Source organism: Neophocaena asiaeorientalis, unplaced genomic scaffold (genome assembly GCF_003031525.2).
Source record: "Neophocaena asiaeorientalis asiaeorientalis breed wild unplaced genomic scaffold, Neophocaena_asiaeorientalis_V1.1 scaffold78, whole genome shotgun sequence".
Taxonomy (NCBI): Eukaryota; Metazoa; Chordata; class Mammalia; order Artiodactyla; family Phocoenidae; genus Neophocaena; species Neophocaena asiaeorientalis.
In genome coordinates, this window is record NW_020175018.1 from 3,588,767 (window position 1) to 3,616,454 (window position 27,688).

Consider the following 27,688-nt stretch of genomic DNA (forward strand, 5'->3'; position numbering starts at 1 on the left):
CTGTAGCCATCTATCTGGAAAATAAGTTTTTTCCCATCCCTCTCGAAGAAGGATCAGAAGCAGTTTCCATTCACATGGGGTGGGCACCAGTACACATTTACAGTCCTGCCCCGGGGCTGTATTCACTATCCAACCCTCTGTCATAACAGTCTGAAGAGACACGGACCACCTGGACTTTTTGTAGAATATCACACTGGCCCACTATGTTGATGTATCCTGCTAACTGGACCAGAAGAACAAAAAAGGGAAAGTACATTCAAGAGCCTGGTGAGATATATGTACTCCAGAAAGTACAAGATAAATCCTATGAAGAAACAGGGGCTTGCCACATCAGTGAAGATTGCAGGTTTCTGTGGTCTGCGGTATGCTATATTATCTGTTCCAAAATAAAGAAGAAATTCCTGCATCTTACACTTCACAACTCCAGGAAGGAAGCAGAATGCTTGGTAGGCCTCTTTGGGTTCCAAAAGCAGCATACAAAACACTTGGGGATATTACCCTGACCCATTTTCCCAGTGGCATGGAAGGCCGCCAGCTCTACGTAGATCACAGAGCAGGAAAAGGATCTGCGGTGGGTCAGGCTGTGCTACAAACAACCCTGCTATGTGCATTATGTGATCCAGTGGATCCTCTAAGTATGAGAGTCATTGGTGGAAATAAATACTCTGTGGAGTTTGTAGCAGGTGCCAATTAGGAGACTCATAATGTAGACGCCCCAAGCTCCTGGAATAAGGCCACACCATATGCAGCACAGAGCTATGCATTTGCAGGGGGCTGGTGGGGCCTATACCTGGTATGCTACAAGGTCCTATCAAGAGCCTGGGAAGCCAGAGCTGCCTATCGTGAGCTGGGTTCTGTCAGATCCACCAAGTCATGTGGGAGAGATGGCATAAGATGAAAGTGGCACAACCAGAATCAGGCCCAATCAAGTTCAGAGGGTGCACGTAAACTGTTAGGGAACTGCTGATGGAAACCACCCGCCCTGGCCAGGCCCACTTGCCTGAGCTGTCCCACAACAGGAGGTCCCAATAAGGAACATGGCACTGCTGCCAAAAGCTAACCTGGAGAATTTGGGCAGGGCCAAAAGAGGGAGGACACAACCAATCTCCCAGAGTCCTTCCTGCTGGAATCCATCCTGGCTGAGAGATGCACGCACCGCAGGGAAGGACCCTGTGTCAGACTATGGGCCAAGCAAGGTGACTGGCCAGAGACAACCCGGAAACTAGCTCCATTACCATAAAACGCGAGACTGCAAGCCACGTGGCAGAGCAGTTCTCCTGGGTTCCCTCACCCTGCTGCTCTCTCCCGAGTGCCACTTTCCGATAAAGTCACTTGCTCTGTCGGCACGTGTGTCTTCACGGACAATTCACTTCCAAGTGTTAGACGAGAGCCCACTCTCGGGCCCTGGAAGGGGTCCCCCTTCATGCAACAAAACTACACACGTGGATGGCCCAGATCCCACGCCGTCCACCACTGGCACCCTTCCTTATGCTTATGTAAATGGTGGGGGCTGGGGGGTAGCATGGGGGGTGGAAGGCCAAGCTGATTTCACGGAGAGATATTAGCTTCGTACATATGGATACAAGCCAAAAATAAGCCACTTCTGCACAAAGGACAGACTTCAAGGGGTGCACTTGGCCATCCACTTTGTGGGGACAAAGGTGAGGTTCAAGGTGAGATACGTGGATGTATGACCTGATTGGCTGTTCAGGGGTCTTGGCAGAGAAAGACAGGAAGATGCCCCCCTCTCCCACTTGCTTGTTCAACACCAACTTAAACAAAAGTCTTTGAGAAGTCAGTGAGACACTCCTGCCTGTGGTCAACAGTGGGTGGTGGTTTATTGAGGAGAAGGCAGACAGAAGACTGTGGAACTTGTCTCTTCACTTTCAGAGGTTCAGACACGTGCCACAGCTCACCAACTCACACTAAACCTGGCCCAGCTCCTTGGAGCCTGTCGGCAAAGTTTTCAACCCTCAATCTCTTTTAACCTGACTTTGACTGCCCATGTGAAATATATAGAGTGGCACCACTAGTGTTGATCTATTCTGGAGAATATTCCGTGTGCACTTGAGAAGATAGTGTAATCTGCTGTTTTCAGATGGAATGTCTTATAAATATCAATTAAATCTCTCTGGTCTCTTGCGTCATTTAAAGCTTGTGTTTCCTTATTAATTTTCTGCCTGGATGATCTGTCCATTGGTGTAAGTGAGGTGTTAAAGTCCCCACTCTTATTGTGTTACTGTCAATTTCCTCTTTTAGAGCTGTTAGCAGTTGCCTTATGTATTGAGGTGCTCCTATATTGGGTGCATATATATTTATAATTGTTATATCTTCTTCTTGGATTGATCCCTTGATCATTATGTAGTGTCCTTCCTTGTCTCTTGTTAACATTCTTTATTTTAAAGTCTATTTTATCTGATATGAGTATTGCTACTCCAGCTTTCTTTTGACTTCCATTTGCATGGAATATCTTTTTCCATCCCCTCACTTTCAGTCTTGTATGTGTCCCTAGGTCTGAAGTGGGTCCCTTGTAGACAGCATATAGATGGGTCTTGTTTTTGTATCCATTCAGCAAGCCTGTGTCTTTTGGTTGGAGCATTTAATCCATTCATGTTTAAGGTAATTATTGATATGTATGTTCCTATGACCATTTTCTTAATTGTCTTGGGTTTGTTTTTGTAGGTCCTTTTCTTCTCTTTTGTTTCCCACTTAGAGAAGTTCCTTTAGCATTTGTTGTAGAGCTGGTTTGGTGGTGCTAAGAATTCTCTCAACTTTTGCTTGTCAGTAAAGCTTTTGATTTCTCCATCGAATCTGAATGAGATCCTTGCCAGGTAGAGTAATCTTGGTTGTACGTTCTTCCCTTTCATCGCTTTAAGTATCTCATGACACTCCCTTCTGGCTTGTCGAGTTTCTGTTGAGAAATCAGCTGTTAACCTTATGGGAGTTCCCTTGTATGTTATTTGTTGTTTTTCCCTTGCTGCTTTCAATAATTTGTCTTTGTCTTTAATTTTTGCCAATTTGATTACTATGTGTCTTGGCGTGTTTCTCCTTGGGTTTATCCTGTATGGGACTCTCTGCGCTTCCTGGACTTGGGTGGCTATTTCCTTTCCCATCTTAGGGAAGTTTTCGACTATAATCTCTTCAAATATTTTCTTGGGTACTTTCTCTGTCTATTCTTCTTCTGGGACCCCTATAATGTGAATGCTGTTGCGTTTAATGTTGTCCCAGAGGTCTCTTAGGCTGTCTTCATTTCTTTTCATTCTTTTTTCTTTATTCTGTTCCACGGCAGTGAATTCCACCATTCTGTCTTCCAGGTCACTTATCCGTTCTTCTGCCTCAGTTATTCCGCTACTGATTCCTTCTAATGTATTTTTCATTTCAGTTATTGTGTTGTTCATCTCTGTTTGTTTGTTCTTTAATTCTTCTAGATATTTGTTAAACATTTCTTGCATCTTCTCGATCTTTGCCTCCATTCTTTTTCCGAGGTCCTGGATCATCTTCACTCTCATTATTCTGAATTCTTTTTCTGGAAGGTTTCCTATCTCCACTTAATTTAGTTGTTTTTCTGGGGTTTTATCTTGTTCCTTTGTCTAGCTCTCTGCCTTTTCATCTTGTCTACCTTTCTGTGAATGTGGTTTTTGTTCCACAGACTGTAGGAATGTAGTTCTTCTTGCTTCTGCTGCCTCCAGATGTTATCTTTTTTTTTTTTTTTCGGTACGCGGGCCTCCCACTGTTGTGGCCTCTCCCGCTGCAGAGCACAGGCTCCGGACGCGCAGGCTCAGCAGCCATGGCTCACGGGCCCAGCCGCTCCGTGGCATGCGGGATCTTCCCAGACTGGGGCATGAACCCGTGTCCCCTGCATCGGCAGACGGACTCTCAACCACTGTGACACCAGGGAAGCCCCAGATGTTATCTTTTAGCTAAGAGTCTGCTGATGCTTTAGCAAGACAAATGAAGGCAAAGAGGGACTGCTATTTGAACAGGTATGTGACTATGGGCCAGTGTCTCAACCTCCCTGAGCCTCCGTCTCCTCATCTGTGAATTCTTCTCTGCTCACATCACATGGCTGTTGTAAAAGATCACCTAAGATAATGGATGTGCAAATTGGTTGAAAACTGTTAAGCTCTCTGCAAACACAAGGCATTGCCATTATGGGAACAAAAAGCAAATAGCACATGAATATTTCACAAGCATGGACTGGGACAGATTATTTGTAAAGTATTCCCATCTTATGGGGTTTTATAAGTACACACACCCTCTCCTTATTACGAACTTTCTAATAATCTCTTTCCAAATCTTATCTTCAAACTCCCTTTGTCTCTCCCATCATTTCTTAATGTCTCCTTACGTTCATAGCTATTTATTACTGAACTCTGGGTCCCATTTGGGGAGGTGGTTAGAAAAATACACATATACATATATTGTAGAGAGACAAACAAAATGAAGCCAGGACACTTCAATTCTAAACTAAGATATTGAAAATTATACATCTTCTTTGTAGGTCTGTCAGAGCTGTTCCTATTAGCGATACTCAGTCTAAATTTAAGTTTCATAACCCATCCCCATATGTAGCATCACATCCATTCACAATGTGGCATTAATATGAGGGAGGGAAGAAATGAAACAGGCTCAGGTGCATTTTTTTTTTTTTTCTTCTTAAAAAAAAAGTAGAAGAGTTTTACAAAGCCCTTTGGAGTCTCTCTTGGCTAAAAAGGAAATCCTTTTGCCATTAAGCAAAGCAAGCTTGCTAGCTGCAAGATCATGATGAGGGTAAGCATTAATTAAATCTAACTGTGAGAGAATAATTATGTACACATAGCCATCAGGGCAAGTTGTCTCTACCCAGTAACAAAGTTGGATACAAACTCCATCAGCAGAACTGTCAGGAGGCTGTTAAAAGGATATAAATGTGTCCCAGAAGGATCATTTCATTTGGGGGTGGGAGAACTGGATTGCAAAGGATTAATGAGGCGAGTGGTTTGTGTTTTCAATTGGATGTAAAATGCAAACTGAGTAAGTTGTGATATCATCATTTAACCTTAATGTTTAGCTGCACTTGGATTTCTAACACGTGGTGAGGACAATTAGACCTTGTACATCAAACCAACATTTTCCATCCTGAAATGAGATAAAAGGCTAGATTTTGTAAGTTTCACTGTGCAAATGTTTACAACAAAATCATGAAATCTAATTGACACAGATGGCATATTCTTAATAATAATCAGGCAAGAAAATGAATGAAAATCCCACTAGGGTGATTAGGGGATTCAAAAGGGTCTGTTTTTGTGGCTGACTTTATTTCTGCCAAATTTCAGTCTAACCTCTGAGGCCTGTGTATGTGCAGAGACCCCACACAGGCGGTGTGAAAGCAGGTTTGGAGGCAGGCACTGAAAAGAGAGAGCTACTACGTGGGAGAAAGGACATCAGTGCTGGAAGCAGACAGATCTAAGTTGACATCCAGGCTCCATCACCAACTTGACCACATGAGCTTGGGCAACATACTTCATGTCTCTGAACATCGATTTCTTTTGCAAAATAAGGGTTAAAGAAAAGTGGTTACAAGAATACATTTGAAAGCACCTGGAACGGTAACTGGCACAAGGCAGGTGGCCAATTATTGCTACTGTTTCCTACCAGATATACATCCTAAGGTAGGAAATAGAATAAAAGCAAACTACAGCCTCAGAATCTGCTCCTCTGGACTTGGCTGGGGAAGTCACAGGCAGGGATGATGGTTTCTAGCCAAGGCAAGGAAGGAGAAGCCTGGCTGGTTTTACCTTAGGCTTGGTGGACAACTGTGATGGCCAACACCAAGGTCATTTCCTCCAGTGCACTTACAACGGTCTGCAATCATTGTACTTGTATGCTTCCTTGCTTGATCGATAACCTGTCTGTCTCCTCCTACACACCTTGACCCCCACAGGGGTAGGGACCTCGTATAGCCAGTTTTCTGCTGAAGTCTCAGGACTCTGCATGGTGTCTCATACTTGGTAGGCACTCAGTTGAAAGAATGATGACAGTAAGGTTGGAGGCCCTGGGCAGGATAATAGCAGGAGGGGCTAGAATCCAAGAAATGGGAATTTCTAGGGAGCGGTTAGGAAGAGCCTCATCCTATGGCAGGAATGATGATGTCATAGTGATGATCTGACTTCTCTGGCTGTGTTGGGACCAAAGAAGCCGATCTACATCAGAATGAGGCCAGAGATAAGTCAGGCAGAGAAAGACAAGTACTGCATGATATCACTTATACGTGAAACCTAAAAAAAAAGACAACACACCAGTGACTATAACGAAAAAGAAACAGACTGACAGATATAGAGAACAAACTAGTCATTACCAGTGGGGACAGGGATGGGAGGAGGGGCAAGATAGGGGTAGGGAAATAAGAGGTACAGACTATTATGTATAAAATAAATAAGATATTATTTATAATATTAATTACCAGTGTAATTATCTAGTCTTAAGTTCTCAAGATCTTGCAGAGTTACTGCCATGCAGTCCTGCTTAAAAGGGAAAAGACTTCAGGACCCTTTCCTATCTTGGAATCTATAAAGGTTACTGCTAATGTCACATGATTCCATGAAGGGGATCACACTGACCCTTCTCAGGCAACTCCTTGGGCAAGGTAGACTGACACAGATATAGGAGGTCACACACTACAGTTATTTCCTGCAAACCTTCATAACCAGATCATATACAGGTAATCTAGAGAAAGCCCTTCTGGTTCCAGAAGCTATCCTGACAAAATGGACTATTTCTCTGGCCTGAGGAAAAATATGAGGAATATGGATTGAAACAAAATACTACTGCTTTGTTTTGACGGCGACTGTCTTTCCGGAAGCGTTCTCCTTCAACCACAAGCTCCCCTATACCCTGTTCCCCCGCAAAAAGCAAAACCAAAAGAAAATCAGTACACATAGATTGCTACTCCCTGCTCGCACTCCTGATTGAGAGATACGTCTTTCAGAGGCATAAAATTGAATCCACATGTAGTCATAAATGTTGCAAAGAGTTATCATCGAAAATAAAATGAAATTTCAGGAAATTGGGCCAAAGCCAGAACATTCGGGTCATAAGATGTCAAGACCATTAAGAGAATTTCTCACTTCTTGAGAAAAATCTTTAAACTCTAATTCTTAGGGACAGGATTTTATATATGCCCATTTTATTGTACTTTTAATAATACAGTTCAATTTGTCCATATTATTTGTAGCATTTTGCTTACTTGATCTAATAGGAAGATTTCTATTAAAAAATCTCCCACTTCGATTAGGTATCCATCTACTTCTTGTTCTACTTCAATTTTTTCTTTATATGTTTTGAAGTTGCGTTGTTTGCATATGGAAGTACAGATTTTATTTGTCTCCTGGTGAACCACTCCTTTTATGATTAATTAATGACACTCTTTATTCCTAAGGATTTCTTGTTTCTTCTTGTTGTAAATTTTATCTTGTCATATACTTATACTTCTCCCAAAGCTTTCAATTGATTAGTATTTGCCTAGTATATATTTTTCTTTTCCTTCACTGTCAAGCTTTTTGTGTCTTATGTTTTAAGAAGTTCTTTGGTAAACAGCACATAAATAGATTTTGTGTAGTATAATCTAGCTCTGAATTTTAATATGCAAATTATAGTTATTATGATTACTCATGCTTTAGGGCTTTTTTCTACCAAGTTGTCTTTCATTTCTTCCTTGCTCCTGCTTTCTTTTTATTTTTATCCCATCCCATCCCACTGCCCACCTGGAGTCACCAAGACATCAGCTTCTAAACTCAAAGCTTAGGTTTTTGCATTTCCTCCTTATTCCTTACAACTGAGGAGTTGCCTTCCTTCATTTCTGAGATAAATTTGTGTTTAAAAAAAGTGTTATATCTTACCCAACCTGTGTGTGTGTCTATGTCTGTGTGCGTGTACGTGTGTGTGTAACAGGAAGAAGGCCCTTGCTGCCTTTCTTTCCATATAGGAATGGGAGCTTCTGTCATAAAAACACTTGTTTTTAAAAGCGTATATACTAGAATTGGGGCTTTTCTCCAAAAATGTTGAAGCCCGATACATAAATCTAGAATAGGAGCTTGATGAAAGAGCCCTGCCTGCACAGCGATATCCCTCTATGCCTGCTCGTCCCCTGAGCACCTATTTGGAGCACAGCCTAAAAACTCCTGCTGGGCTTCCCTGGTGGTGCAGTGGTTAAGAATCCGCCTGCCAATGCAGGGGACACCGGTTCAAGCCCTGGGCCGGGAAGATCCCACATGCCACGGAGCAACTAAGCCCGTGCGCCACAACTACTGAAGCCCGCGCACCTAGAGCCCGTGCTCCGCAACAAGAGAAGCCACCACAACGAGAAGCCTACGCACCGCAACAAAGAGTATCCCCCGCTCGCCGCAACTAGAGAAAGCCCGCACGCAGCAACGAAGACCCAACGCAGCCAAAAATAAAATAAATTAAAAAACAAAAACAAAAAAACCCAAAAACTCCTGCTAATGGCTTGTGAACTTCTACCCCATATCCTCACTCTGGTTCACCATGTCTTTCTCAAACATAGGAAAACACAAAGCCTTCTCTTTGTAACCTTCTAAATGATTTACTCATTTGATTGCAGTTGAATGAGAAAAGAGAACAATCTGTCAGCTTCTAACTACGTGTTTTATCCAAATTCCCCAGTAGTCAATCCTCATGTATGTAATCTGGCCTACATCATTTTACATGTTCAAATGGCATGAAACAAGGACAATTTTGTGGCATTCCATCCCTGGGTCTGCTAGTTTCTCTCTACGGCAGAGAGACAGGTCTCCAGCTCCACCATTTTCCGCATCTACAAGCAAGTTGGATCAGAGGAACAGTCCATCTTTGGGGGACTAAGAGAACATAAGGAATTGTTTCCCCTCTGTCGTGTGCCTAGGAGCCTGGGGCAACAGCGGCTCTGGGACATTAAGGATTCGCCTCAAATCACAAATCACAGAGCAATTAGATAGTCATGGGGGGGCTGGATCTAGGATTCTCTGAGTCCAAATGGGAGATGCTCCCTTATGCCAGGGATTGTGGGCCAAATGTGGCCCACTGCCTGTTTTTTTTACATCTTTAAGTGGTAAAAACAAATCAAAAGAAGAATATATTAAGATGTGAAAATGATATGAAATTCACATTTTAGTGTCAAATAAATTCCATTCTTCTCGTTAGCAGAACTTTGTTACAAAAAATGGTACTTGATTATTATTATATTTTAAATTTCATCAGTAAAAATCTGTGGAAAAAATTTTCTCATTGTACAGGTGCCTACATACTATCTTGAAGTTTGTCTCTTGGTCAGAAAGGCCTAAACTATTTTCTATCTGGCCCTTTACTAAAGCATTTTACTGACCTTGCAATAGACCATAAGCCCTTGCAAGGATGGAGCCAGGATGCAAATCTACTGCCCTTCGATACACCACAAGCCAGGCTGTATCTAACAATGGCTTGATATCATGAAGTCTTTAGCACTGTTAAAGAGGGACAAAGTAGCAGAGGTTAAAAAAAAAAAAAAAGTATAGTCTTTAGATCAGCTATTACAAGGATTACAATCAGGGATCCGGTTCTCCCAAGACCAGCTGTGCCCCATCATAAAGTTTCCTTCATATGTGTGAGTCCCAACTTTTCCATCAGCAAATTAGAAGTAATTATGCTGAGGTTGTGAGGATCAGCTCAGACGTTACCATAAAATAGAGGCTTCATAAGATATCAGTACTTGTAGGTTACAAAAGTCACCCTGGTATTTTGACCCTTTTTCAAGGGATGAACTCTGTTTCTCTACCCTCTGTGTCTAAGATGGCCTCACAACTTGGTTTTGAGCAAGTGAATGAAGTGGGAAGGATGAAGTGTGTCTTCTGAGCTTAAGCCTCAAAAGGCCTTGCAGCTCTTGTCCTTTCTGCTTTTGGAACCCATGTGAGCCAGCCTTGGAGAGCTGGCTGACCACAGGTACCTGACTGAGGTCAGCTAAGCCTGCCCGATCCAGACCAGAAGGACTGCCCAGCTGAGTCCAGGGCCAAATGCTTGACTTGAATTAAGAGACAAATAAGTGGCTTCTGTTTTAAGTCACCAAGTTTCAGGGTGTTTATTACGCTGCGACTCTGACATGGTATTGTACCATTCTGATGAAAGAAATATCCTAGAGTTATATCCCCAGGCCCCGCCAAGACCTGGTCCAGAGCCTTCTCTTAAGGCTGCCTGCAGTTGCCTCTCCACCCAGCCAGACCAGACAGAATTGACTGAGGGCCCCGTGACATATTTCAGAAGACAAGGAAAACCGCCTGGAGGAGACATGCGCTTTTAGGAATGCAAACTTCTCTGAAAGACACATCAGGGAAGATTTATGGAGGCAGCTATGTGCTCTGACTGTAAATCAGCTCTCCCGGGCCTCAGTCCAACCTGACCTGGGATCACTGGGCTGTGGTAGTACTGGCCCTGCCAGCACCTCCTGGAAGGGGCATGTGGTCCAGAAAAGGAAAGCCGGAGCCCAGAGGAAAGGCTCCCTGTTCAAATCTGCATGTTTTCCCCTGTCTTTGAAGGTGCCAAGGCTATGATTCCAGGATGCTGGTAATCTATAGTGTGCTTTAAAAAAGGATTTCAACAAGTATTCTAGCACATTCTCACGACAGCCTTGAGAAACAAGAATAGCAGATATTACCACATCTCCAGGTGCTGTGGATGGAATCCAGAGAAAATTAATTAATTTCTCTGAGGACCCACTGCACTTAAGAGCTGGGGTTCAAATCAGGGTTTTCTGACTCCAAATACTGGACTTTTCACTCGACAACAATGCTTGCCAATCAGATTTATAGTCAAAGGTCATTTGAGGTGGAGGAGACCTGTGGAAATTATCTAGCCCATCACCTTTGCTTTCCAAATTAACAACAACAAAGATTTATTACGTACTTATTAGGTTTAGTGTGGCCTGCTGAGCACTTCACATACATTAAGTCTAATCCTACCAGCCTCCCTATGAGGTGGCCGAGTGTATGATTTACAAATTAGGTGATGACGATTTAGCACAAGTTATTTCCAAAAGTTGAGGGAGTCAGAGGCAGAACTGTGCTGTCGATTCTCATCTGATTCCAGAACCTGAGCTCGTTTCCACAGAGCCACACAGCTTCTTAGATGGGGACGATGATGCCTGGAGAGTGGAAAGTCGTGTCCAAGATCACACGGCCCTTGTGATTAGCCTAGTCTATTAATTCATCAAGCATTAACTGAGTGTCTGCTATGTGTCAGGACTAGTCTAGTCACTGGAAACACAGGCATGACCTGTACACAGTCACTGTGCTTCAGGAGATTAATTAAGGGAGAAGAGAAGTGGCCTTAAATTACTCTCATAAAAGGTAATAAGTGACAAGTATCATAAGAAAGATAGAGAAGAGGTTATTGAAGTTTGGAGGAAGTATGCATGACTCTCACGTGGGAAAAATTTGGAAAGACTTCCCGAAGAAAGTAGCTATAAGGTTTTATTTGGAAGGAAGAGCAGGCTTGGGGACATGCGGCAATGGAGACGGGGAGGAAAATCAAGTAGGAGAAATGTCACAGAGGTAGAGAGACAGGGGTTATTTCCTCATAGATTTAGCGCTAGACTCTAGGTAGCTGGGGTCTATCCAGTCTTCTTTCTATCCCTGTAACTATCTCATGGTTTCAAGTTGAATGCCATTTTGATTATGCAGTTTCAAAACTACCTTTGGGGGCTTCCCTGGTGGCGCAGTGGTTGGGAGTCCGCCCGCCCATGCAGGGGACACCGGTTCATGCCCCGGTCCGGGAGGATCCCACATGCCGTGAAGCGGCTGCACCCGTGAGCTATGGCCGCTGAGCCTGTGCGTCTGGAGCCTGTGCTCCGCAACGGGAGAGGCCACAACAGTGAGAGGCCCGCATACCACAAAACAAAAAACAAAAAACAAAAAACTACCTTTGGCCAAAGGAGGAGTGAGCTCCACCCAAAACTCCTTGGTAGGAAGGGGATGCTATTAAGGGGGCACAGGAGCTGGGTAACAAAGATGGAAACCAAAGAAATAAAGACATATCTGGTTGGCTGTCGTTTTAATGTTTAAGCACAGCAACAATCCAATAAGGCAAATAATTTAAAGCCCTTAATATTTATGAATATTTTTCTCCAACTAAGTGAATAATCCATAGCTACTTACTAGTAAAGAGTACACACACACACCACATAAACCCGCATTCTAAAGGACAGTGTCCCCCAATAAAAAAGCACATCAGGGCTTATCTATCAGGGAGGATAAAGAAGCCAGAATGTGCCTCTCTTCCCAGCGTGGGGACGCAGCTGGGGATTGTGGGAGTGATATCCGGAGCCTGGCTCTGTTCACAGTTTTCCCCAGATATTCCCATAATGCCCTGCACAGTGTCACTCACATGTACCTTTGCATGTTTCTTTCTTCTACTAGCAATACCTTCCCAATCTCTCTCCTCGGTTGATACCAATGCATTCTTCAAGGGCTACTTCCACAGTGAACCCTTCTTTAATTATTCTCCCAGTTTTGTAAACACCCCAGGCCAGCTCACACCACCTTCCTATGCATTCCTTGTGGTGCAAATGTCTAATCACCTGCTTCATTCACTAAATGATGAAGTGCTGGCTGGCAGGGATCTGGGCGGCACATCCTACATTTGTACGACTTAGCGAAAAAAGCTGGGTGAGTGCCTTTCAAATGCAGAGAACACTGGACAATGGCATAACCACTGGGTTTGCTGCCCCTCAGGTCATAGAACTGGCTCTCTGGGGCCAGAGGGAGATTGTAGGGGGGCAGTCCTGACTCTAAGAAAGAGAGAGACCTCACTTTCTGGAATCTTGTAGCTCCTGATCACCCTCACAGAAGCTCTGATGATACAGAAACACCTACCAATTTAAGAGAACTACAACCTCTTCCTTCCAGTATCTAGACTAGGCTGATACAATTTCACAGCTCAAAGATCTTAGCCAGGCTAGCTAAGACAAAAACTATAGTCATCTGGGAACTGAAATATGGGCTCTGTCTAGGCTTTGAATTCACAATTCCACAGTCTATTAGCTGGGTACACTTGGGCAAGTCACGTAACCTACCTAAGCTTGAACTTCCTGTTTTGTGGAATGGGGATAATTATAGTCCTTACCTTATGGGATGTGGGGAGCTTTTAAATGAGATAATATATGATGAGTATATAGTATTTAGAACACACTAAATTCTCAGTAAGTGCTAGTGGCACCACATCTTCTTAACCCTCTGTATTCCATGAAGCTCCCAACTATCTTCTTTTATTCATCCATGCATTCATGCATCCATCCACCTATTCGTATATTCTCCCATTCAGCCAATTGCTATTCTATGCCAGTTCTATGTTAGGCATTTGGTCTGCAGAGAGACATAAATCACTGTCCTTTCCATCACGGGACTGTCAGAGATGATGAGGGAAGCAGATGTGTCCTGTAATGAGGGCTGTGATAGAAAGCAGCGTGGGGGCTACAAGTGCCCAAAGCAGCAGCTCACTCAGCCTGGATTAGGGCTGAGGATGGGCTGGGGGGTGGGGTCTTCATAGAGAAAATCTTGAAACCAGAATTTGAAACATGAGTAGCAATTTTCTGCCTAGAGAAGAGAGGAAGGGGCTTTCAGGTAAAGGATGATCGTTACACGGATTTGGAAACCAAGTCATTTTGGGGGAAGAGGAAAATGGACAGCGTGCTGGAGGCTGCAGAATAAAGTGGCTTGCGGGGGTTCAGAGGTAGGCTGGACTCCAGGCTAGGAAGGAGCCTTGTGTAGCCAGCTCTGGCAACTTTCTGATCCTATTAAACAGTGTGCCCTAAATCCTACAGACTCTTCCTTCTAAAACTGGGTACGTGTATCCTTAATGGGACACTGAAAAATATAATGATGTTGACATTCTCACTGTCATGACAGTGATACTGACAAATGCAAAAGTAATAATAAAACAGTAGCCATAAGAGTAGTAAATAATAAAATAATAGAACACATGTTCAGTGTGCACCTTTTGCCTGTCTCTGTGCTCAGTGCTTTACGGGCATTATCTCACTGGATCCTATGGAAACCTACTGAAGATGGTACCTTACTATCCTAGTATAATCAGTGGAAGTATGATTCTTCTCCGGACATCGACATTACCTAAAGACTTGAGAAAATGTTAAATAATTTAACTGACAGATAATATAATCTAAACTAAAATAAATATGCACATATTACAAAATAGAATGGCATGGATTTTTTTTTAGACAGAATCGGGAATTAGGGGCTTATGTTGACGTTTTGTGAGCACAGCTGCAGATTGTTTGGGGGTGTGTTGATTTTCGTCTGCCTCCAGGAAGACTTCACTGCAAAAGCTTCAAAAGCCCCCAGTGCAAGTGACAGAATATCAGGAAAATGTTCTAGGCAGGAGAGTGACATGGTCTGATTTAGTGTGTTTTCAAAAGATCATTTCACCCACCAGGGTGGAAGATGGATTTGGGGATGAAGAGGCTGTTACGGGAATCTGGATGAGGGATGATGAAACCTTAACCAAGTCAGAGGCAACGGCCCGGGGAGGAGGGATGGATTTGTGAGCCCCTGGAGGCCAGATGAGTGGGACCTTGATGACAATGATAAACTTAGCTACTCTTTATTGAGGGTCAACCATGAGCCAGACACTGGACTAAGCATTTTGCAGGTATTATCTCACATCCTACATGGGATTTCAGCATTATTAGCACTATTTTACAGATAAGAAAACTGAGGCTGAAAACAAATTCATTGCTTATTTAAGATCAATCAGTTAGCCAGTGGTGGAATTCAATTTCAAATATAAAGTCCCACTTTTTAAAGACCACTACCTAGACTCCATGCAACTCAGCAGCCTTTCCTCACATCCAGAGAAATCTTCCTCTGCTTTATTTGAGAGCCAACACCCCCTCTTCACTACCTGTGGACCTGACTACCCAACAGCTGCCTCATAAAACGCTGTCACAGCCAAGAGGACAGCATTGGGACCTCCACCACTTTCCTCTGTCTGCCTGAGGACAATTCACGTCAGCATCTGCCAGGTCTCTCAGGAGGAAGCCCTAACTACAAAACCACACTGGAGCTGATTTCAAGCATGTGCTCAGTTTCATGACACCGGTTCTCTGCTACCATTCCATCTGCTGGGACCCGCTGAGCACCATGGGCCGGGCGCAGAGCCTAATGAAGCAGAGAGAGGCCAGGTGCTCCCACTCTGGGCCAGAAGGCCCACGGCCACTTCAGCAGCAGGGGGAAGAGACAGTGTAAGACTGGGGATTTTGACTGTGATATCTGGGATGTTTGATGGTCAGTGGAAGCCAATGGAGCACTTCCAAAACTGTGTTTCTATGGATGTTCCTGTGCTGCAAGATGTTCATACATGTTCCAAGGGGAAGAACAGAGTCTGTGGTCAAGATGGTTTTACAGATGATGAACTAAACAAATCTGCCCAGCTCTCTGCACTGCAGGATTTCCCAGGGTCTTTCACAGATGAAGATGCATTTGGGAATTTCCAAGAGAAAGAGGGAGCGTGCGGAATTTCCAAAACAGTTATTGGCCACGGATTTCTTCTGTCCAAGAAAATCTTGAGGACATGTGGTGGAAAGTGCGTGAGTTGGGAAGTCTGGGACTGGCACGTACTAGCCTTTCTCTCTCTTGCAAAAACCTTACCCAATAGTGGCAGCAAAACCGTGAGCACAACGTTATGAAGCCATTTTGAAAACTGCTTTGACAGCACCCACGTGAGCACGTTTCATGTGCTATCCAGCAATGAGTCTATCTCTAGCGGAAACAGGATTCCCTGGAGATCTGTACTGGGAGGTTTTATTTTATCCTGGATCCCTCTTCTACCATCAATTTGAAAGTTATAAAACTAAGCCACTTTTCCACAATCTTTGAGGTTAATGCACTCATTTATTCAACAAATATTTATTAAGCACTTTCTACGTATTAGGTTTATGAATATGAAGCTTACATTTTAGAGAGGAAAACAGTAAACAAGCAAACAAATAAAAGTGATTTTAGACCCTAAAATTAGGGAAGGAGCGAAAAATGGTTATGTAACAGATAGTAGCAGGTTGGGGATGGAAAGGAGTAAAAGTTTGGGTACCCATGTTTGGGTAGTCATGGACAATGGCTCTGAGGAGCTGACATTTGAGTTAAGAGCTGAAAGGTGAGAAGGGGCCAGCCAGGAGAGAATCTGGGGGACAAAAAGAGACACGGCAAGGAGAAGTGCAGCAAGTTCTCAGACCCTACACTGGGGCTCCATTCGCTGTGTTCCTGGGACATGAAGAAAGGCATTGTGCCTGGAGCACAGGAAATGCCAAGTGAGCGAATAAGGCAGGAACAGATTCAGATGGAACAGAAGCTACAGGCCATGGCAAAGACTTTGGACTGTGTTCTGAAGATAACAGGAAACCACTGAAAAATTTTAAGCTGAACAGCGACCTTATCTTATTTATATTTCTAAAAAGGTTACTCTGGCTTGCCTTGGGGAGAATCTCAAGGAGGGTATAGTCAGAAGCAGGAGATAAAAGGTGGCAGTGGTCATAATGATGACAAAGAAAGGGAGGACAAAATGAATTTCTTCCTGTATCAGTTCTCTTAGTTCCCACCTAACGTATAAATTAAAATAACTTGATAGTCGATTAGAGTCTGTCAAACAATAGATTTCATGAATAATCTAATTCTGCAATTCAAGAGGGGAAAACAGACTCCAAAGTGAAGGTCAAGTTTTATGCAAAAAAAAGGTTCTACATGACATTGTTTATAATGGGCAAATAATTAGAAACAGCCCAAATGCCTTACAGTAGTGGCCTCATTAAGACAGTTATGGTACATAAAAGAGATTGTTTTTGGAAGAATTCGTTGACATAAAAATGTTTAGGATATGACACTAAGGAAAGAAATTCAGATTGATAGTGAAGAGGCAGGAGGTTATGGACTTGGAGTCAAGTGTATTTATGGGGGCCGTATTTGTAGAGAGGACATGGGAAGGATATTCTTAGTGAATATTGGAGCAATAAAGATGGCTAGTTAATGCTGAGTGAAATTACAAGTGACCCTGAATGCCCAAGCCATGACAAATGTAAGACAGCATTTATTCAGTTCCTAATACACATTAGCTCAGCACTCCAAGGTAGTCTATATCCATCATTTCATCAGATCCTTACAGCAATCCTCTGATGTAGGGGTTGGCATCCCTATTCTACAGAAGAGGAAACTCAGGCTCAGAGACATCCAGTGACTCTTCCAAAGCTAAGCAAGTTGAAACTGACAGGGCTGGATTAGCGCTCAGACATTGCTGACCTCGAAACAACTATTCTTTATCATTATACAATGGTTCAACCTGGGGTTTACCACGAGTTCCAAAAAGGAACTCCATCATCAAATTCTGCCTCGATTTATGATCTCACCTAAATGTGTAGATCTCGGTTTTTCACCGGATACAGGAATTCACAGGATTAAGACCTAGACATCTCGGCAAATAACAAGTGTCTACTATGTGTGCAGACATTGATTTAGACCCAGAAATTCAAAGATGATTCAAATAAGATATTTCCCGCCTTCAAAGAACACTGTCTAGCTAAAGAGAGAGACAGACAAAAGCAAATGATATTACACAAAAGTGAAATCAGTGCTTAACACATAGATAAAGATGTGGGAGAATTCACACATGGGAGAATTCAGGGTGAACTGTGATGGTGACAGTCAGTGATGTGTTTGCCAATATATGTCATGCACGTTAAGCTTGGAAAGAAAGGTAGGACTTCACCAGGATAGAACCTAATGGTTGATTTTTTAAAAAAGTCTGGGACTCAGACTGCTTAGTTCTTTCTGGCTCTGATAATTGCTAGGATGTTCCTTCGGGCAGGTGGCTGCAGCTTTCTGTGCCTTAGTGATACCATCTGTAAAATGGGCGTCATCACTGTACCTGTTTCATAGGGTTGCTGAGGATCAAATGAGATAAGATAGGCACAGCATTTAGCCTGCTGCCTGGAGTACCTGTCAATAAGTTCCAATAACTATTCATAGGGGCTACATAGGGGCTTTCACGCAGAGAAACTGGCCGGGAAAGAAACGTGGAAGTGGGGACACATGGATTTAGAAGAGTCAGCAGAGAGACTGGAGCTCTTTGGGGGCCTCAAATGCCATTTTCATAAGCACGAACACTTCTGAAGACCCTGGACAACCACTGAAGTTACCGGAGAAGGGAAATGACATAATCAAAATCAAGTTACAGGAACTAGAGGAGTAAAAGTCAAGAGGAAGAGTGACTGGCTGGAGACCACTGAGTGCATGGAAGGATAAAGATGACATTGGGAAATCAGGCAATGGTGAAATGGTGAGGGGGTTCGTCCCAGACACAAGGTCACGAGAAGGTCAGAGAAAGGAGACGACGATGATGATGATGATGGTAACGTTGGGAGAAGGATGAGGAAGGAGGAAGAGGGGAAAATCTACTTTTGATTGCACACTGGCTGGGCACTGCGCTGAGATGTTACAGGAAGCTGGGCAGAGAGGAGTGGCTTGGAGAAGTGGAGGGACTGCCCAAGGTGACAGGGTTAGGTAACAGCAAAACCAAAATTTGAATCCAGTTCTGTCTAATACACAGCACTCCTGCTTTGACCACTAGATTACTCAGGGTATTAAAGAGTGGGTCCAAACCCTGTGCTGTGATTCCAGTCTGAGGATGTTTTCCACAAGAACATCCTGGCTTTCTCACACTCTCCAAAGTGACACCAGCTACAACTTGAAGAGCATCTGCTGTACCCTGGTCCTGTGCTGGGCACTTTCCATAGATTGTTGCTAACCTTCTCGACCTCTCTGGAAGATGGGCAATTCAGTCCCGTTCTCAGATGAGGCAGCTGGGGCTCAGAGAGGTTAGCTTTACACCCAGGGACACAGGTCCTCTCGCTCCAAGGCCTCAGCTGAGATGACTTATCAGGGGGACAGTGGCGTGGGTTCTGTGAGCACAGGGAAGCAGGGGGAAGAGGGCATAGCTCTTCCCGGCACCTTAAGAACCTGGGCACAGCGGGCAGACATCCTGGCCAGAGCCTCTGGGAGGACCTACCTCTGGACCTGCTTCTCCTCTTCCGCCTCCCTGCCGAGGCACTGCGCGGTGCTGGCTGCAGCTGGCAGATCTCGATGGGCGTGTTCGCACGGAAACTCTCCTTGAACTTCTGCATCAGGGACTCCACTGGCTCCTGCGTCGCCTCAGCTGCCGCTACGGGGTGGGCAACAGGGCTGAGGTTAGGGCTCGGCCCACCCTCAGCCCCTGGAGGACTGGGCCTGGCCCCCCAGAGTGCCCTCCCGGACCCAGTGGTGATGCAGAAGCCACAGGGGCCAGTAGAGATGAATCTACTGGCTTAACACATTTATTTCTTCAACACCGACTGTGTTCTCAAGGGTACTGCCCCAAGTCCTTGAGATATGATGGTGAAAGTTTGACACAATCCATGATTCAAGGAATCCATAGCTTGGTAGCACACATATCCAGGCATTTCCAACACTGTGCAATACCTCCGTGACAGTGGAGTACAGAGTACCACAGGAGCACCAAGAAGGGTCAGCTCACCCATCCTGGGAGTCAAGGCAGGCTTCCTGGAGGAGGAGGCAATACCTCCACTGAGACCTTAAACAGGAGTAGGAATTAGCAAAGAAGATAGAATCAGGGTGGAGTTGTTGAAAAGATTTGGGATAAGAGAGTGCCCTGGGTGGAAGGAGAGGCATGTGCAAAGATCTGAAGCCAGAAAGAACACAGTGCTTGAGTAACTGAAAGGAGTTCAGTGTGGCTGCAGTGGAGCCTGGGAAGAGCAGATGAGGCTGCAGAGGGCAGAACACCTTGTAAGCCACCTTGCGGAGCTTGGATTTTATCCCAAAGGCAAAAGATGATCATTGAAAGGTTTTAAACAGGAAACTGGCATGTTCCAATTAAGCCCCTGTGATAACAATTACTAACCAGAGTATGGAGAATACACACAGAAGCAAGGACAAAGGGCTGTACAGAGGCTTTTGCAGAAGCCAGCCAGAGACAATATTGCCTGAACCAGAACAGTGGCAATAAAGGTAGACGGCAGTACATGGGTCAAACAATATTTCAGGAGACAAAACTGCAGTGCAGAGATACGTAGATCACTTGGTACAAGAGCCCCCTTTTACTAGGGGAAACTGAAGTCCCCCCACCCCCACCCCAAACAAGGCATACAACTAGCTCCAAGCTAGCAAGTGGTAGAGTCAAGCCTTCTAAATCCTACTCCAACATTCCTTTCGTTTCAATATCCTCCAAAGAGCTGCTGGTAGCCACATTTTCAGAAATTTCAAAATTGAGACTGGTAGAAAGTTAGAGAGAATGGAGAGAGTGATGGCAGAAGGGCAGAGGGAAAAAAGGTAGAAGATAAAAGTAAAAAAAAAAAAAAAGCAGACAAACGAGAAAGGAGAGAGCCAACATAAAAGAAAAGGAGAGGAAATGAGAAAGAAGAAAAGAAGATTGGCTGAATGATCGCGGTGTCTTTGTTCTGAGAAATCCCCAAAGACAGCCCTGACTTTGAAAGCTTCAGACTCAACCCTCCCTCCACCTATGTCTCAAGAGGCTGGGAAAGTTCTTCAGTTTAAGCTACCTGCTGTCTGATGACAAGGAATGGGATGTGGTAAAGATTCCTGTTTCTTTGATGAGCTTTTCCCAGAGTAGACAAAGAAGGCTTTTGAACATCCCGACACCAATTTCAAGGAGATCCTGTTTTCCCAGGAAAGTTTATCAGCTTAGACACACATGTGTCTGCAGGGTAGGTCATACCCAGAGGGCTGGTTTGGGTACTGGGCTCTGTGAGAAGCCTCATCTCTAGGGACACAGAGGGGCATCTGTGTTTGCTAAGGAAAAGATAATTGACAATACAAATGACGCTGTAGTAGTGTAACGTACCTGCCTCTCTTGCTATCTGTCTCCACAGGTATCTCAGTTAGGTCTACTAAGCCAAGAAGAAAATCCCAAACATGGGCCCCCTACTCCAAGCCTATGATACAGAACCCTCCAGCAAGAGGCTACAGTCTAATTCTGAGAAGCACTGTCATACCCAATATCCAGATGCTTTAAACCCAGAGAGGAGAGTGATCTGCACAAAATTGAAAGAGTTGGGCTAAACTGTGGTCAGAAGTCCAGAGCAAGCCACTGTCTGGAATCCTCCAAGAGAGGGACCCACACACATCTGTGAAAATTCACGCATTCATTCGTCTCCTCACTCATTCATTCACTCTACAGTGTTTTCAGAAAATATGTCTTAGTCTGCTTGGACTTGCATAACAAAAATCATAGACTCAATAACATAAACGGGTCAGATTCTGGTTTGAAGATGGCTGACTTCTTACTGTCTGCTCACGTGGCCTTTCCTTGCTGCATCCATGTTGGGGGAGGAGAGGGAGAGAGGGAGAGAGAGGGGGAGGGAGGGAGAGAAAGGGAAAGAGAGGGAGAGAGGGAGAGAGAAGTCTTTCTCTTCTTACAGGGACACCAATCCTATCAAATTAGGATCCTACCCGTATGTTCTCATTTAACTTTAATTACCTATCAAAAACTCTATCTCCAAATACAGTCACAATGGAGGTTAGAGTTTCAACATGTGAATTTTGGAGTACACAATTCAGTCTATAGCAGACTATATTTGGAGACGGGATCTTTAGGATGTAATTAAGGTTAAATGAGATCATAAAATCGGGGCCCTAATCTTATGGCACTGTGGCCTTAGAAGAACAGAAAGATCTCCCCATGAGGACACCAAGAGAAGGTAGCCATCTACAAGGCGAAAAGAGAGCCCTCACTAGAACCCAACCATGCTGACACCCTGATCTCGGTCTTCTAGCCTCCAGAACCATGAGAAAGTAAATGCCTGTTGTTTAAGCCACACAGTCTGTGGCATTTTGCTCTGGTGGGTCTAGTGGACAAAGTCACAGTCACATTGGGGGTTAATAAGGCTTACTTTCAGTCCATAGCAGGGTAAGACGGTGAAAACAACAACAAACAAAACCCCCTCGTGACTCACCATGTAGACAGGAAAACCAATAGTAATGAAATAGATGACAGAGAAATGTAAAATTTACAACTGATGTATACAATAAAGGAGAGGTGAAAGATGATATAAGAGGCTCTAGTAGAGGAATATGACCTTGTCTAGGAAAACCATGGAAACTTGCTTCAAGGAAGTGACCAGTGTGACTAAGATCTGGAAAGAGTATGAGATAATCAGGTGACAAGGGAGCTGCGGGTGACGAAAGCAAAGGAGTCAGAGGAAAGAGTCTAAAACCAAGACCCCTCGGGAAGAGGGAACGTGCAAGGGGCTGCAGTCACCACTGCGGCTGAAATGCTGAAAGCAAGCGGTGTGAGATAATGCTAGAGAGGCAGGAAATCCTAATGCTAACCTTGACTCTCACCCTAACCCCCACCCTGACCCTAGCTCTTCTGGGCCTTGTTAAGAATAGAACATACTGAAGGTTTTAGATAGGAAAGTGGCTTGATCAGATCTTCACTTAGAGAAGATTGCTCTGGCAGTAGAAAGGATGCATTGGGGAAGGACAGAAATGAAAGTGAGAAGACCAACTAGGAAGGCGGTACCATATTACAGAAGTCCATGCAGGATATGCCAGGTAGTAGAGGTGGAGATAGGGATAGAGCAGGAGAGAGAGTAGCGTCAGAGATGTTGGAGCAGTGGAGATAGAGCAGGGAGCACATTTGAGAGTTATTTTGTAGGTACCCCTCCCTAAGAATGCGGTGATTTATTGGAAAAGGGGGATAAGGCAGAGCGAGGTAGCGAGGATGACTCCTGGCCTTCTGGCATCCACAGAGGCAGAACGATGGTACCTCTCAGTCAGAGGAGGGACACTGAAAGAGGAGTGAACTGAGTTTGGTTTTAGGTGAGAGCACTTGGTGCCTCCCAGATGTCTACATGGAGAGGTGCTGAGTAGACAGCAAGTTATGTGGGTCTCGCACTCACAAGAGACAACTGGACCCTGTGGAGGCTCTGCTCACGTGTTCTTTGGAACAGGCAGAGAGGGAGTGTGTGTAGTGGTGAAGCATGTTAGCTTCTGGCACCGTGGAGGCTACAGAACATGTGACCGTTCCTGGTCTGCACTGCCTGATCTCCCTTTGCACCCCCAGATCCATCTTCCACCCACAGGTTCATTCTGCCCCACTCCATGGCCTGGAGCAGACCCTCAATGGGCTATTTCACAGATCCTTATCTGGCTACTAGGTGAGTTTGCCCGGGGAGATGCTCTGGCAGGATATGGGAGGAGGGAATTTGAGGGCATGTCTTCCCTTACTCCTTTCCTGTTTCTGCATCGTATTTCTGATAGAGACGGGGACACTCAACAAACACAGCTTCTGCCAGGGCCCCTTTTCCACAAATCCATTTTTCCCAGACTCCAGTAAAACCATGTCCTCTCCCTGTACCTTCAGTTCTAGGGATTAGTGGTGGCTTCCTGATAGTTATTTTTCCTGGTGCCTCAATACCCCCTCCCCATTGATTCTCTTCACTCTGTCTACACCTCTATAAATAGTAGCTTCGTTGAACTTCGCCTAAAAATCCCATTGGAGGGCGCCTTCTTTGCCCAACTGGAACCTTGACTGATACATCATCCCTTTTCATCCAGGCTCTGACATTCAGCAATTCCTAAAGGTCACCCTCTGCCCATCCTGTTATTTCTGCTTTACTTTCTCCTAAGCTGATGCAGATTTGACCAGCGGGGAGGAGAGGAAGACACTCAGAGAGGCAAGGTTTGCTCCCCTGAGCTGCAAGGGAGATGCAAGGGTTTCTGATCCCGACTGTGGCAAATCCCATCCATCTGTTTGGCTGCTCTCGCCTTGGCGACAGTGCCAAGAACCCAGACAGGCTTAGATGGGGAGGTGCTTATGCAAACCCATCCACGGCCTATTTCATCCTCTGTACCACTCTCTCCTGCCCCCATCCCTCTCAATCCCATTTGGTAGCTCCATCAATATCAATATATCAAGTTGTCCAAACAAGCCACGTTACCTCCTGGTACCCGCTGAGCTCTGCTTCCCCAGAGCAGCAAAATGCTCACCCGTCGCCTAGATGAATGCAACAGATGGTGCTTGATCTGAGCATCACAGCAGGCCCAGGAAAGGGAGGGTGAAGAGGGGGAAGCAGCCCTTCCTAATTGACATATGAGAGACTGTCAAGCTTAATGGGAATGAAGCACTGGGGACTGAGGAGAGAAGCCCCGGCCCCCAAGCCAAGACAGAGAGAGAAAAGAGGAGAGAAAAAAGGAGGAGGGAGAGAAAACAAGAATGGAAAGGAAAACTGTGCTCAGTAATCAAGGGCAGGGGGTGAAAAGGGAAGCAAAGAAGAGTGGAAAGGAGGGGAGAGATCTGGAAAATAATAAAGAGGGAACAGAAAGGGAAGGGTAGGAAGGACACGAGAGGAGACAGAGACAGCGAGAGAAGGGAAAGGAGAAGGCAGACCCCGAGTACCACTGCAAAGGCATAAGGGTTGTGTTTGTTTCCAGCCACCAGGTAAGCTTCAGGCTGATACTCGACCCTGGAGAACAGGCACTACATGCCCTGTCTACACTGGCATTCACCAAGTCCACATTCCAACGCTCACGCGCTGTTCTCTCCCCGGCACAGCCTGGGATGTTCCATCACTGTAACTTGTATGGGTTTGGGTTCAAGTTCCTATATCACTTTTATCATCACCCTCTTTCATTTTTCTAGACTCACCCGGCCTACATAGGGAGAAAATTCACAGTTCTTGAAAACTTCACCAATTCTCTGCCAGGCAAGGAAGCTGGCATTTATGTTTTCTCATTTATTCCTCCTAAAAACTTTGAAAGCTAAGTGTCATTAGCCGCTTAAAAATGAGGAAATTGAGGCTCAGAGAAGTTAAATAAGCTCCGGGGGTCACACCCTTAACAATGGCAGAGCTGGGATTTAGACTCAGGTTATTGTAACTCTGATGACCGGGCTCCATTCACTGCACCACCGTACACATACTCCTTCTGTCCTTCCTGGTGGATGGACACGGATATCCCAGCCTTTGAGTTTGGATGTGCCTTCTCTGGGCCTAGAAAGTGACTCGAAAAGCTCAGCCCCTCTTAACTCATCTGGGCAAGGAGCCCCTGGCGATCTGGTCCTGGCTGGAGCCAGGGGCTCCACTTGACTGGAGTCTGACCTGCTCTGCCAAGGAACCTTGTTCAGTGTCGATGGTCAAGACTGTCCAGCCTGGAGGTCCTAGGCTCAGCTCATACTCCGCGTTGTCAGTTTTGTCTCACTACAGAACTATGTTCAGAGAACAAAGCAACAGGTGGGTATTACTTGGCCATACTGCCTAGTGCAAAGTGTGAGAAAGCCCACCCGAGTTCCAATGTCAGCTCTGCCACTGTGTGACCTAGAGCCACTCCCTCCTCTTTTACAACTCTCAGTTTCCCTGAATGCCTGCAGGGCTGTTGGGAGGATTAAACATAATTATGTACATAATTGTCTAACAGAGCTTCTGGAACACAGTAAGTGGTCAAGAGTGGTCACAACCCAAGTTTCTCTCACTCTTCAGCCTTATGATTGCTCAATCCATTCATCCATCCATCCATTCATCCGTTCATTCATTCATTCACTGTGAAAGGCATCTGCATTGTAAGATATTCACTTTCAAAATTATTTGAGAGAATATACATTTTCCCTTTTACACAGATGTGAAAACAGAGGCACCATGAGACAAAGTCATGATAAAAGCCAGCAGCGGACCAAGGTCCAGCACTCAAGTCTCCTATTTCTACTTCCCCACCCCATTTCCCCAAATTCTAGGATCGTTTTAACCTCAGATCTTATGATGATTAATTTTACGTGTCATCTTCGCAAAGCTGTGGTACCCAGATGTTTAGTCAAATATCTTCCTAGATGTTTCTGTGTAAGTGTTTTTTAGGTGACATTAGTATTTAAATTAGTAGCTTTTGAATAAAACAACCCTCCATAATCTGGGTGGGCTTCATCCAATTGAAGGCCTTAACAGAGAAAAGACTGACCTCCCGCAAGGAGAAAGGAACTCTGCTAGCAGGCTACCTTCAGACTTGAGCTGTAACAACTCTTGCCTGGATTTCTAGCCTCCTAGCCTACCTTGAAAACTGTGGACTTGTCAGTTTCCACAGTCACATGAGATGATTCTTTGAATCTCTCTAGATATCAATAGATAGATAGACAGACCGATGGGATGTATATAACCAAAAGATGATGTATCTACACGTGTCTATATTTACATCTTCTATTGATTGTTTCTCTGGAGAACCCTAATATAGACCTCAATTTTCATATCCAGGCTTTGGGCTGGGCACACTCAAATGTCAGGTTTGTGGGGGGATTAGGTAATAAGAGAAGACATCCCAGCCCTAAAGAACACCTCAGCTAGGAAGACCTGGTATAAATGCAAAGAACCATCAAATTCGGAAGTTGTGAGAATCCAGTTCCAGAACCCGACATTCCATTTCATATAGGAGTCATCTTCTCATGAAAGAAGAAAAGAGTAGCAAAGAAAAACAGCCAGCCAGTGTCCCCTAGCCAGATGAGAATGCTCCACGACTAGAATACATTTAAAACCCATGTACGCATTTTTTAAACATGGCCAGCTTTTCCCAATTCTCAGGGATAAACTTGATGGATAGGATTTTCTTCCTTTTTAGTTTTTTCTTCCATATATTTTCTTAAATCTTTGGTGCCTGGCACAGCTTATCTTCAAACGAGTGCCAGCAGACAAGACAAATGAACAAACAGCAACAAACATACATTGGAAAACTTGGACTGGCCTTTTCTTACATACACTACCTTGGGTCCATCAGTTAATACGCAGACTTGTAGACTGATTATAATTTCCGCTGGAGACTGCACTGAGTTTGAATGACTGAATTAAACGTAGTGATATTTTCCTCTGCTCTGTTAGAAACACAATACTATCCAGGTTCTGTGGAGCCGGTTCCACAGTTCCTAGCCAGGACACAGATGGTCTTGAAGATTCCTTCCAGCTCCATGGCCTTGTAGTTATAAATGTAAATGAAATGTGCCTTTAACAAGATGAACGCAATAACCACAGGCACTGCCTGCTTCAGTCTGCAAAGCACTTTCACCTCTCTCAGCTAATGCTGTCTTTACCACCCCCCGTTTTATAGAGACCATAGAGGCAAAGGAGATTTCCAAAGGGTGGACTGGAGTTGATACCACAAATCAACAAGTGCTATTCAAGGGAGAAAAGGTCAAGTGACTAGATAGGCTGGGCCAAAGACTTCTTGGTCACTTTATTACCACCTTGGTGGCAAGGCATGGCTATGGAAAGGCTTTGGAATCGGCCATAGTTTGGAATGTGAGCTATGTGTCTTACCAGCTGCAAAACGTGGGCAAATCACTTAACCACTCAGAGCCTCTGCTTCCCCAAGTGTTAAAATGGGGCTTGCAATTCCAAATTCATAAAGCTGTTTTTGGATTAAATGAGATGTTAAAATGCTTATCACAAATGCTGATACAGAGTAAGCATTTTAAAGATGAGAGTTAATACTGTTACTGCCAAAAAGATCTTAAACCGTCAGACATAGCAAATACAGGTCTTCTACCCAACCCCGGGTGGCATGTGCGTGCCCAGAATCTGATGGAACTCGCAGTCACTAGTCAGATTCTTTTCCTAGATTCATCCTTTCTATAACTGCAC

General features: G+C 44.5%; 1 protein-coding gene across 1 annotated transcript in view; it reads right to left on the reverse strand.

Moving 5' to 3' along the window:
- Window positions 1-19,183, reverse strand: part of ASTN2 (astrotactin 2) — a 614,159-nt gene extending 594,976 nt beyond the window's left edge. The window contains exon 1 of the mRNA XM_024762620.1: window positions 19,069-19,183. Coding sequence (XP_024618388.1) covers window positions 19,069-19,183 — 115 coding nt within the window. The remainder of the gene's footprint in view (window positions 1-19,068) is intronic.
- Between the last annotated feature and the right edge of the window lie 8,505 nt (window positions 19,184-27,688).